This window comes from Giraffa tippelskirchi, chromosome 13 (genome assembly GCF_054371585.1).
Source record: "Giraffa tippelskirchi isolate mGirTip1 chromosome 13, T2T-mGirTip1v1.2.pri, whole genome shotgun sequence".
NCBI classification, from domain to species: Eukaryota; Metazoa; Chordata; class Mammalia; order Artiodactyla; family Giraffidae; genus Giraffa; species Giraffa tippelskirchi.
In genome coordinates, this window is record NC_137287.1 from 14,738,852 (window position 1) to 14,751,830 (window position 12,979).

General features: G+C 47.5%; 1 protein-coding gene across 11 annotated transcripts; it reads right to left on the bottom strand.

Annotated features, from left to right (window-relative positions):
• Positions 1-1,343: 1,343 nt before the first annotated feature.
• FUS (FUS RNA binding protein) lies at positions 1,344-11,383 on the bottom strand. Of its 11 annotated transcripts, none has more exons than XR_014073460.1 (15): positions 11,299-11,383; positions 9,732-9,756; positions 9,488-9,642; positions 8,615-8,756; positions 8,233-8,417; positions 7,809-8,013; positions 6,143-6,177; positions 4,609-4,641; positions 3,938-4,041; positions 3,323-3,452; positions 2,968-3,069; positions 2,718-2,841; positions 2,078-2,178; positions 1,752-1,966; positions 1,344-1,631 (listed from the first exon to the last, which is right to left on the bottom strand). XR_014073460.1 is itself a non-coding variant. In XM_081558214.1 (15 exons), the coding sequence occupies exons 1-15, from the start codon at positions 11,309-11,311 to the stop codon at positions 1,508-1,510; spliced, it is 1,533 nt and encodes a 510-aa protein (XP_081414340.1). In that variant the 5' UTR covers positions 11,312-11,383; the 3' UTR covers positions 1,344-1,507. The 11 variants fall into 11 exon arrangements, 9 of the variants coding, with proteins under 9 accessions (XP_081414340.1, XP_081414337.1, XP_081414335.1 ...); XR_014073459.1 differs by having other exon boundaries at positions 8,615-8,759; XM_081558214.1 differs by having other exon boundaries at positions 1,344-1,547; positions 1,819-1,966; positions 8,242-8,417.
• Between the last annotated feature and the right edge of the window lie 1,596 nt (positions 11,384-12,979).

The following is a 12,979-nucleotide window of genomic DNA, read 5'->3' on the forward strand; positions in this document are numbered from 1 at the left end:
GGGCTTCTCCTAAGTACCAAGTTCCACAAGCCACATAAAAGCACTGCCTGGAGAACCTCAGCCATTCTCCACCTCCTCTTGACAGAACACCTCCACTCAGCAGGGAGGGTAGCTATGCCTTTGGACAAAGCCACAGCCTCCATCTCAAATCACCAGAGGTTTGAGGATGAATCAACTTAAACGGAACAATTTCAGAAAAAGAGCACTTCCCACAAGGGGTCCCAGGCACTCTTACGAGTCGTGCTTCTGACAACAAAGAACACTGTTTGCTGTTGGTTATGATTTCAAGTACTGTGTAACTAAAATTCAACTGCTTGGCAAGGCAAGTTTTGAGTTGGAAGGAGCGAGGAGTTTTCTGGGGTAAGGCAAGGTATGTCAGGTTAAGGGACACTATTGAGGTGGCAACTCATCAGCCCAACCCCTTCCCTTTCTCAAAATACCAAACACTGAGTACTGGCAGATGTGAACGTGACCTAACCACACCACTGTCTCAGCAGACAATACCCAGAGCCCCCCCTTCAGGAAAACTAGGGTTGTGGGGACGGAGGCCACTCACTGAAATATCAAAGAATTGCCTTACTTTCCCAGCTAACCGTCCCCTTTTACCATCTTATCTCATTCCCAAGTCTTTTTCCCTAAAATTCAGCATTCTGTTAAGGCAGGCCAAGCAAATAAATGTTTGGGATAGTAATTTGTTTCAGAAAGAAATGCCAAGAAATGAATATCAAGTTGGAAGATGACAGGGACTGCATCCTGGTGTCGACCATTTCCTGACTGTGAGCCACAGAACCCAGGCACTTGTGAGCAAGGTCACAGCGTTATCTGCCATTAGGTAGGTGCTCAGTTAGTCAGTTTCTCCCCTTCCTAGGAAAAAAAACCCAACTGGTAACTACATGATCTAATCAGGGTCAATCAAACTTGAATATCACCCTCAAAGTTTAATTTGTTTGAGCCCCACCCTTAGAAAAGTGCCAGAACTCCTTGAAAGGAACAAAACTACTATAAATAAGCCCACAAAAATCAGCACGTGAATCAACACGGTTGAAGAAAAATTTCCACATGGCTGGACAAAAATGGGGGGCACCACGTTTTTCATTTACCCCTTTCATTCATCCGATTTTCACTGTAACAGAGAAGTTTAATCTCTACTTTCAAGGATACACTTGACCTTTGCTCCCCTGAACCAAGTATCAAACACTTTATTCTAGTTCCTGCTGAGAGGGAACAAATTATTCCAGTTCCCACAAGGCAGGTTGGTTGATCTGAACAGAGGAAAAACTCCCCACGTTCTTGACCTGGACATCCACACTCCAGGAGAGTGAAGAGGGGGAAAAGGAAGAAAATTTAACTAAAATGATGGTTTTTAATGGGAACCAGAGGTATGGTTACAGTTACATAGTCCGACACAAAAAACCCGTGGGTGATCAGGAGGTGGAAGGTTACAAAATAATGAGGGTAGTAACACTGGGTACAGGAAGAAAGCTGCTCCAAGGCCTCAGGAGCCAGGCTAGTACGGCCTCTCCCTGCGATCCTGTCTGTGCTCACCCCTGCAAGAAAAGAGCATCCATTAGGTCTGGGTTCCAACCTCTCTACCCACCCACCCTACCCACCCCAATAGACAGCTCATCTCCCTAGGCACAGAGTGCATGTGGGCATCCACAGACTAGCTCCCCCAGGTAATTTTCCTTCCCTTGTTTCCCACCCAAGCGTTAGTCTCAAGCTTTCCAATCCTGCCCTCAAAATGAAACCACGTTCCCCAAACCTTGCAATCCCATGACCTCTAGTCAACTGCTCTAGTTTCAATTTAGTCTTACTTACCTGGAGTCCATCTTGCCAGGGCCGAAACCACCTCTGTCCCCACCACCCCGGCCCCCTCGGAAGCCCCCACGGTCCCCTCCTCGGCCTCGGTAGCCGCCCCGATCATAGCCTCCTCTGCCACCACGACGATCATCTCCATAGTTACCCCCTAGGAAAAAAGAAACATGATTCAACCCTCTATCACATCCCCCAGACCCCTCCTCCCTCCCCTTGTCTAGCCTCCCTGCAGATCCCAACACCAGCTCTGCCTCTTCCTTACCCATATGAGAGCCTCCTGGTCCCCCTCCTGGGCCATCTGGTTTAGGGGCCTTACACTGGTTACATTCATTCCTCCAAGAGAAGTTCATGTTCTCACATGTACTGAGGAAAATAAGACAATTAATGTGTGTGGGTGGGGGGTGGGAAAGAGGGGTAGAAATGGCCAAGACCTAGAATTATGAAGATTCCAATGACCCTAGGGATACATGAGGAGAATGAGGCCTCAGAAAAGCAAAGAGGCCTGTTTCTCAGGAGCAGAGACAAAGACTGCAGGTTACTGAGTCCAGTCGAGATGACTTCCAGCTAAGCCTGTCCCTGTCAGCGTAGCTTTGACATTAGTCAGAAACTACAAACTCTGTCATAACATCAAGGTGGCGCTAGTGGTAAAGAACCTGCCTGCCAATGCAGGAGACTTAAGAGGCTCGGGTTTGATCCCTGGGTTGGGAAAATCCCCTGGGGAAGGGAATGGCAACCCACTCCAGCATTCTTGCCTAGAGAATCCCCATGGACAGAGGAGCCTGGCAATCTACAGTCCATGGGGTTGCAGAGTCAGACAGGACTGAAGCAACTTGGCATATACCTTAACATCAAAGGGCACGCATACAAGAGGGCTGAGAAAAAAATTAAGCCATTTCACTCACGGATTAGGACACTTCCAGTCCCCTGCTCGCTGCTGTCCTCCACCACCGCCACCACCACTGGGGAATCCTCCTCGGCCACCGCCGCCGCTGCCACCACCTCCATAGCCTCCACGGCCCATGGGTCCTAGAACAGAGCCAAGGACAGGTCTGCTCCCCTTCCAAGTGTGGTTAACCTCACACAAGCCCTTACCATCCTCCTTCTCCCTTCTCTCCCCATCACTTCTTTATAGCAGTAGAAAGAGCTCCTCACCTCCTCGCCCTCGGCCTCCACGACCATTGCCACCACCCCGATTGAAGTCTGCTCGCCGAGTAGCAAATGAGACCTTGATAGGATTCCCAGAGAATTCTTTACCTAAAGAAATAAAGGAGGTATAAAAGAGACTTCTTCTTAAGACCTATGACCTGTGGGTCAAAAAGTATACTTGGTACAATCAAGAGAAGACTCTGCCTTCTTACAAACGTTTACAATCTCATGAGACATAACCAAATACAAGACTACACCAACAGTGTAGTGCCGTTAAGTCTTGGAAGACTCAAAGAAATCCTCAAAACGCAGCCTGTTTCCCCAAGATAGCTGCCCTCTCCCCCAGCCTCCTCAGACATACCATCAAACCAGTCAATAGCTGCTTTGGCGGAAGGTGGGTCATCAAATGATACCGTGGCCTCTCCCTTCAGCTTGCCTGTTTCCCTGTCTGTGTACAGATTAATCATGGGCTGTCCTGTTTTCTTATTTGTCTGAAGAAAGCAACATAAGATCACATCAGTCTTAGAGAATACAGCACTATCAAAACCATACCTATTTCACACATAACTTGAAAGAAAGCCATCGACTGTTTCTCCCTTCAATGTTAAATGATAAAGATTATAGACTACAAATGCAAAAGTTTTAAACACTTTTTTAATCAATTGTGCCTTTTTGTGTTAAAATGTGATTCCCTTTGGAATGGCAACAGTTAATGCTTTTTCCTCAACAAATGAAGCAGGCAACCATTAAGACTTCTATTTTCACTAAGGTATGAAATCCCAAAGCCTGCAGCACTGATAGAAAGCACCCACTCTGCTCCAGAAGTACCTTTCTTTGGTCTTTCTTTTGGGGGTAGAGGGGAAACACAGTGAAGCATGTGGGATCTTAGTTCCCCAATGAGGGATCAAACCCATGCCCTTGCAGTGAACTCGAGGGGTCTTAGCCACTGGACTGCCAGAGAAGTTCCCGTGAGTACCTTAATGATACCAATCTGCTTGAAGTAATCAGCTACAGACTCAATTGTAACATTCTCGCCCAGCCCTTGCACGAAGATGGTGTTGTTGTCTGAATTATCCTGTTCTGCTTGCCAAACACAGCAGGAAAAGTGGAGAGAAGAAACCAAAGATAAAACAAGTCAGTGACACTTAATAACCTGGACTTTAATACTTGATAGTTAAGCTTTCAAAGAAAGAAAATTTCTAAACCAAGTAATATAAAGTACTGGTGGTGTAGGTCTGACAAATCTCCAACTCTACTTCATTATCTGAATGCCTGTATGCTAGCCACCTCACAAATTAAAATTTAGTTTTACAACTACCCCTTGAAACATGTTGATACTCAAGAAAGAAACCAGGGCTCAGGAGTTAATTGCCCAAGACCACACAAGTGTTCGTCAACTTTCAGTTGAAGACACCCAAGAAACACTAAAATGCAGCATACAAACATAATCAAAACAAAAAGTACACTACATGCTTTCCTGTGTCTTTTTTGTTAAACATACTGTTAAACACAGCTACACCTAAACTCTCTTCACCACATTTTCCTTCTCTATCCTCGCTCTTCTTCAGATTCCCTTAAGTTTGAACAACATCCAAGAAAAGTCCTGCTACCACTTTAGCCTTTCTTTCCTGCCACCTGTGGACTTACCAGAGTCATGACGTGATCCTTGGTCCCGAGGGCCTTAAGTGACATAGAAAAAAAAACAAAAAACAAAAAAACAAGGAAAGAGGAGCCGTTAGTTAAGAGGCTGAGAAAGACAAGGAAAAAAATTAACACCAAATCCAAACGTTTGCAAAATATCAGGTAAGTGCTCACAGCCAGCCTCACTCCAAACCCTCTTCTGGGTTGCCTGCCCAGAGAAAACCCTAGGCAGGTCTGGGAAAGACACAGGCCCCTTTTCTTAAGGTCTGCATGTAACTTGAGTCCCCACAGGGACAACTCCACACTTCAGAAAATGCTGCCTCCCCCAGCTCAGGCTGGGAAATGTCCTCAGCACAGACTGGGAGGGCTAGGAGGGAGACCCATTGAAGTTAACAAACCAACTCATAGCTTGGCCCTCTTCTCTCGCCCCAGAGAGAAATGGGCTCACCACCAGCAAATGTGATATGCATCCATACAGTTTCTCCAAACTTTAGCACCAAAGACACTTATCCCTTGTGGAACAATTTTTAATGTCATCTTTGAAACCAGTCTTAAAACCATGATGTTTCCCCCAAAACCACATGAAAATAAAAATCATACATAATGGCTATCGTATGTTTTAAGCATGTCCCAGGGAACAGACCAGAAATCTTATTTCCATAATGCAGCCTCTATTTTTTTTTTTCCAGAGACCATCTTTGTCCAAAGTTTATCTGAATTCACCATATATAAATGTTGTACCCACACTCAATGACACCTAAATCATGAACCCAAGCCTTTGGCTTTACATGTTGAGACAAATCAAGAAACCTTTTGTTAGTTAACCAGACCAGAAAAGTTCCAGCTTACTGGGAGACTTCTCAAATTTGCCATTTTTCCATGAATTCAGTTTGTGCTGTTAAGACCTGATTATTTCCCATGAGCCACACATGCTCCCAACCTTTCTTGGAAGCAGTTCACACCTTCCTGCCCAGAGCTAGTTGCTATTTAGCCCATCTGAGTTGAGTTTAAATACATGTATGTACAATTGCATTGACACCATTCAGTATTTAATACATAAATATATACCAACTTCACCATCCTCAGGGCAGGGCAATACTTCATCCCTCGTCCAGAATTAAAACGCTTGGAGGTTGTTACACACACACTCACACACACACACAAGCCTCAGACACACTGATCAAAGGATCGATCCTAAAGCCAAATTGGCACCACATGTTCCAGCACACTCTCTCCAGTTTCTCATAACGGTGGTCACTAAGTGCCGGGTGTGGCGACACTCCTGTCAAGAGGCCTCCTAAACACCTATTAACCTGAGTCAAACCAATTTGGTACCAGACGACTGCTGAGTCTTACTCCCTGCCTGCCTCCAGGTTAGCACACATCTGGCAGGAGGTGGCATTCCACCCCACCTCTTTCTGGAGGTGGTTATGGACACTCCAAAACTTTTGACATTTAAAACACGCTAAGACAACTGCAAATGAACAATCAGACAAAGCATTGCTGGGAGTTGGGAATTTTGGAAACTCTGTTCACTTACCACCAAATTTATTGAAGCCACCACGGTCACTTCCGCTGGAGAAGACAAGTTAGAAGAAAGGACATGAAGCTTCCAACGGCTACAAAAGGGCGGTTTTTGTTTTGTTCAACATTCCCCAAACATAGGTAGGTGTTTTGGGAAAATGATAATGCAAGTGGCTACTAAAATACATTCCCCTTCCTGACCACCCCTTGTCTGACCTGTGAGCATGTCACACACACGTGTGCAATTTCTCAGACACAACTGTTAAGGATTTTGCTTAAAAGGTTATATATCTATTGCCTCTAGGAAAAAAAAAAAAAAAGACCCATTTTCCTTGGTCGTTCTTCCGATGTAGCAGATGTTTTTTCCTCTTGTCGCAAGCAGTTGACAACCCAGTAGTTGGTTTAAAAAACCCTACCCCCAATTTACCCAGAAGACATTTCACACCAGGCTGGGGTAGCCCTGAACACATTTTTGTGATTTTTTTTTGCTTTGAAAGCAGCAAGCAGACCCAACCCCGTTCCATAAAAAGTCAAAACCAAAGGCAATTTCCCCTTAAAGCAAGACAAAACTTAGCTAAGCCCTACCCTAACTACTGAGCTGGTTTTGATCTCTCCCCACCCCCGGGGTCACCCCTTCTACACTGCGAGAAGAGCGGAGTATTTTGCAATGTCACCTTTCATACCTGTGGCACATAAAATGCAGAGCAAGTTAACAGTCACATAACAGTTGCTTTTCTTTTTTTAAAGTTTTGCATTAAACACACGCACACAACAGAGTTTTCCTTATTTCTGTAAGGTTTTTGGCACTGCCCCCACCCCCCCCCTGAATACTTACCATACACAAACTCTTTTTAAAAAACTTACTTTCTCCCCAAAAGGAGTAACACACTGACATTCCTCCCCTTCTCGAGAGAGACAGAGAAGGGTCCCTCCAATTGTTATTTACCAACAGATTTGACAAATGCTCTAACATCAAATCTAAGGTTTTACTTCAGCTTCAGCAGGAAGTGGAGGAAAGAAGGTCCAGCTGGACAAGTAACCAGAGGAAGAGGGACAGTGGAGCAAGTGGGTGGGAGACCACTGTCAAGCGTACTGTACTTTGTCCAAAAGGTCTGCACACTTCAGAGAGCCCCATGAACCAAGTCACACACAAAATCGTTAACAGTCCGTCATATTAGTACAAGTCAAGCTCGTGGATTCAAGTGACTATAGAATACAGGAAGAGAGAGTAGCCAATTCCTGGAAGCTCAAGTCAGGTTAACCATTGACAACTCCTTTAGAGGACACATGGGAATACAAGTAACAAGTTTCCCTATCACCAGGAGTGGGATCATCGGTTTCCCTTGCAGAGAAAGAAGCCTTCACTTCATGTTTCTTGCCTAGGATATCAATGACTCCAATCCACATACACCCCTACATTTCTCCTTTTTCTTTACAGATGAAAGTTGTCAGTACTCAAATCTCTGTACAGAGGTGTGGGTAGAAGTTCAGGCTCCCAAGTTCTCACAAAAATAAAATGGGGATGGATGTATAAAAAAGAAACAGTCAAGATCCCAAATCAAAGTCCTCACAAACTCCCAGAATCAGACTAACCATGCACTACAGAACTAGGCTTCAAGGGAGACTCATGCAACCCTCCACCCTTTCCACTGATGGTACTCCCTGGCTCACAAGACACCTACCCCATGCCGCCTCTGCCTCCACGGCCACCTCCACGACCTCTGGGTTCATAGCCACCACTGCTGCGGTTGTAACCACCGCCACCGCCCCGGCCACGGCCCCCACGGTCCTGCTGGCCTCCCCCGTAGCCACCACTCTGGTCCTGATTGCCATAACCACCACCGCTGCCACCACTGCTCATGGAGGGCTGATCTTGGCCATAGCCACCTGTCAGGAAAGAAAAGCATGCCTTTAAAAATGACAAAACAGACTCTGAGGTGGCATAAACCAGTTCAAGAGTGCCAGGGAATAAATGTCAATAGAATACAGATAAAGCTAGGACACAGAAATGCAAGGTTTTTAAGAACCCTTTCAGGGTAAGGGCCTAAGCGAATACAATTTCTTGTGAAAAGCAGGTATGAGACAGAGCAGAAGAAATCCTCTAACCTCCGCCACCCCCTCCACCACCTCCACTGCTACTGTTGTACTGGTTCTGCTGTCCGTAGCCCTGAGGGGGGTTATAGCTTTGCTGCTGTCCATAGCTTTGCTGCTGTCCACCATAGCCAGACTGCTGGCCATAGCCTCCACTCTGGGGCTGCCCATAGCCGCTGCTCTGAGAACTGCTACCGTAACTAGGGGAAAAGAAAAAGACAAGAGTCACAATGCCAGTGGGTCCAGGACTTCACTTCTGGTACATCCCATTCTCTGTCCCCAACAGAGACCATCTCTCCCCCACTACCCCTCATAATTACCCCCACTGCTGATCACATCATCATTCCTTAGGGATTCACCTCTAATCTTTTCAGTCCTCTCTACACCCACTCCTTACCTTCCTGAGGTGCTGCTAGGAGCTGGCTGCTGGCCATAGCCAGGGTACGAGGACTGTTGCCCGTAAGATGACTGAGAACTCTGGCTACCGCCATAGCCACCAGTTGAGCCATATCCCTGGGGAGCTGACTGTGTGCCGTAGCCTGCTACAAGGAAAAGGGAAGTTACAAAAGCTATGAGGAAAGAGAACGGGCAGGGAATGCATTGAGAACAACACTGTGTACCACTTAATGCTTCCCATATTCGACAAGTCAACTTCTTAGAACATGCTTGGCAATCTTGTAACTCATAACTAAAGAGGTTACCTTTCTACCTGAAAGCTGTGTTTCAACTTCTACTCAACTTCTGAGTTCTAATCTCATCCCACACACCCCCAAAGCCAGCCTCCAGGACCACCACTAGTCACAGCCCAAGAGATCTCTATTCATTAACAGCACTTTAACCTGCCCGACCGTGTGCAGAACAAATAAAGACAGTGCGTTATTATTTACACTTCAGGGACCTCAGGGCAAATTCCACCTCCTAGTGTGATGTGATGCCATCTGACTTCAAACATCTTCAAGCAAGTAATTTTCCCTCTTTAAAAGCCTAAAGCACTTCGCCCTCTAGAGAATATTCCCCCTTCCTTCATTTCACTTTCATGCTAAGGAGAAATTAGGAAAACAGCAGCATAAACAGAAAAGTAAAAAGTCACAAAAAATAAAAGGAAACAGGATTACAAACCAATTAAGTCTTTTTGTTTGAAAGGACTCAAAACATCAAAGAGCTTTAAGGGTCCAAGACTGGTTAAGGGGAAAGTTTCAGCACTGCTTAGGTTTAAGAAAAGCAACTTTCACAAAGAGCAGAAGAGGTGGGGTGACCCACTAAGACTCACTGTTCTGGGTCTGTCCATAAGAACTACCGTAGCTGCTCTGGCCATAGCCCGAAGTGTCCGGAGACTGGCCGTAGCCACCGTAACTCTGCTGCCCGTAGGGCTGATTGCTCTGCTGGGAGTAGCCCTGCCCAGGCTGAGTTGGGTACGCCCCATAGCTGGAGAAAAAGACACAGTGCTCTCAGGAAAAGACACCTTAGCCACCCGTGTCCTCTACAAACTCTGGAAGCCCAGAAGGGACACTCACCTTTGGGTTGCTTGTTGGGTATAGTCTGCAAAAGAAAAATAGGATTATATTACCTTCAGCCATTCCTCAGAATAGACTAGAGCTAAAAGACTTAAGCTTCGGGGTCCCCAGATAAGAAAACCAACAAAGGAGGCATAAATTCCCTTATGAAACTCTACTGGAGAGGGGCAGTCTGTGAGATCCCAGTCAAGTTTTCCTACGATAAAAAACGCAAAGAGAAAGCGCATTTCCACAAAACCAAGAAAGAAGCCTTAAGTACTTGAAAAAGCAAGAGTGCTAACGGACAGCAGCAACTGTCTGCAACTTCAATCGATGTCAGGAACTGCAAAGATTTACACACGTTTCTTTCTCACGCCCCCTCGAGGAGGAAGACATCGCCAAGAGTTAGGCTGAAATCACACAGCTGTTTCAGCAGGACAGGTTTTTAATCCAAGCCAGAGGCAGAATTGTTCCTAAGGGAGCCTCCGCTTTTTCAATCCAAAGAACAAGAATGTCTCACAAGAGGCCACGCTTCACCCTTTGCCCAATCTTGGAGCCTGGAAATGCGAGCTTTTGGTGCAAAGCCAGCTAACCAAGGGAAGAAAGCACTCTGATCAGCACGCTGGCTGGTACTCAAGCCCCCAGCCCTGTGGCTCCCAAACGAGTGCGTTTTCCTATCCCCCTTGCCTAACTCGGGGCTGCGGGAAGACTAGGCGAATCCAAAGAAGCGCAAGTGCTTTTTAAAACGCCACATGGAAGACACACGGGGCTGATCGGCTCATCTCCTCGATACAGGAAACGAGGCGCTTCCCCCGCAGGAAAGAGCCAAAGCACCGAGAGGGTGTGGCCTCAGGCAGCCGTTCTTTTCAGTTCCCACCTCTGTAAGAGGAAATTTAGGCGGGAAAGGCCTCGGGCCCCGTCAAGACCGTTGGACCACTCCCCAGCCCCCCACCCCCAACCGTTAAGCGGGCGCGCGGCCCCGACCCCGAGCCTCCGCCCCCGGCCGCGTGGCAAGCGAGGCGGGAACGAGGCGGTCCCGCCCCTTCCCGAGGGACCCCGGGGGCGCGGCCCACACCGGACGCGCGCCGCGGAGCCTCCAGCCGAGGGTCTCGCGACAAAAAGCAGGGCCGACAGGAGACCGGAGGGGGGTGGGATTCGAGCCGCCAGAAAGGGGGGGAGGGGCTAGCAGAGCGCGTGCGCGCTCCTCCGAGTGCCCGGATGCAGCACTGCGACAAAGCGGGCCCGAGCGTGGGGCTGGGGACGAGGGGGAGAAGAGGGTACGGAGACCGAGCATTTCCAACCGTGCCTCCCATCTCCAATCACTAAGCTGCGTCCCCCCCAACCCTCACCTCAAGGAAGGAGGCAGCGAAGGGACGACCTCCCGCCCCACGCGAGGCGCCAGAGGAGCAAAACAAAATGGCGACATCGGCCTCCCCCTTCCACCCCTCTCCGCTGCTTCCAGCCAGTAGTGCGAGGAAAAGATCCTGCACTCGACAGCCGCTCGGGTCCCACCGAAAAACAAAAGCCGGACTGGGAGGGAATGAGGTCAGGGACCGGCGCGCCACGACCGCCTCGCGCCCTTACATACCGTTTGAGGCCATGTCCGCGCACGCGCGCACAGGCCGACAAGCAACAAGGTTCCAACACTACAGAGCACCGACGCCTCGAGGACTGAGCAGCCCCGCCTCCTGCGTCGAGGTTTATGTACGCCTCCCCCCCTACGTCTCCCGGGGGAACGTACCAACTACGAAAAGGAAAGGGGGAAACATGACCGGACTCCTGGCACTCTTGAGGGAGTATAGAGGATCCTAGCAGGCAGAAAGGAAGTGTACTAACTTAAGAACCATTGAGATCATATAGATAATCCTATTTTTTCTGACAGAGAACTATTTGCTTTGCAAGACTAGCCCACGTTTCACCTCCGCCCCTGTGATGGCATAATGGTACGATCCGATTAACCCCTGGGGGCGGGGCAAGGGGCCCAGGGCTTCTGCGGGCGGAACTGTAGTCAAAGCCGGGAGTCGTAGGGCGGGAACCGAAATTCCTCAGGCTGACCCCTTTCACTGGGCCTCACTTTCACTCGGGGTGTGGAGTTCCTGCGTTCTGTTCCCTTTCCACTGCATCAGACGCGAACTCCCTCCGGTACATCCTTCCTCTCTGGCTCTAGTTGTCCTCCCAAGACAACACACACAGACCCTCTCTGTGCGTCTCGGTTTTCACTCGTCTTTCTGGCTTACATCTCCCGAGTCCTTATCAGGGTTTGTAGATGGTGACTTTTGACATGAAAGAAAGCAGGGAGTTTAGGCCGGACCCTTCGGTGCTAGTCTGATCAAGCACTGATCGCCCACCCAGCGTCCTCAAAGCTTGGCCCATGACTAGCTGTTGGACGGGAAAGCCCAAACCTTCCGGATTTCAAAGAGCGTTGAGATTAGATCAGGAATCCCCCAACCTTTCACAGGTATTTTACTGAAACTATCAAGAAACCAATGTGTAACTGATATTTGTATAGAGCTAAAGTGATTTCAAAATGCACAATTAAATGCTTTCCCAACACAGTCTTATGAAGAAAGTAAACTATCCCCATTTTGTAGACAAGTAAAATAAGACTCGGGCCAAGTACATTTCGTGATTGTAGAACAGGGATCCTGATTCGAATCCAGGTCTGTGCGGCTGCAAAACACTCCTTTTGCTGGTTATATGAACACTTTGCAGTGTTCTGAAGTCTTTTCACGCCCCATAAGAACAAGGACAAAACGTGAAATTCAAATTAACTTGCACTCTAATCAGCCTTGCCTAGAGAAGGAAATTTGAAAGTATCTACTAAAACAAGACAAAGAACATTATTCCTGGTACATGTGCCATACAGATTTTCCCTCCCAATTTACCTTTGACCTGAGTTACCAGAACTTCGTTTGTAGGTTAGACACGTTTTCCTAGAGAAATACTTGTGGATTATGCCCACAAACTTCTAAATTTTTGATTTAGGCCCTAATGGCACCTGAACACCGTGTCACCCACCCCACCCTTACTGGAAGGGCCTTGTAACACTACAAGGACAAACAGAAGGAAGTTCATCACTCATTCATTCACTGATACTGCAAATATTTATGAAGTATCTACAGAGTTCCAGGGACTGTTCTGGGTAACGAGGATGCTTTAGGGTACAAAATAGATGAAGCAATTTAATAGCAAAGATAACATCTAATAATAATATTTATAGGGTTTCCGAATCCACCTGCCAAGCAGAAGATATGGATTTGATCCCTGTA

Coding starts and splice junctions, on each gene's coding strand:
- FUS (XM_081558208.1), bottom strand. Junction 4,042..4,608: donor AGGATCACGTCATGACTCTG/GTAAGTCCACAG, acceptor TTTGGCAAGCAG/AACAGGATAATTCAGACAAC. Junction 2,179..2,717: donor GACTGGAAGTGTCCTAATCC/GTGAGTGAAATG, acceptor TATTTTCCTCAG/TACATGTGAGAACATGAACT.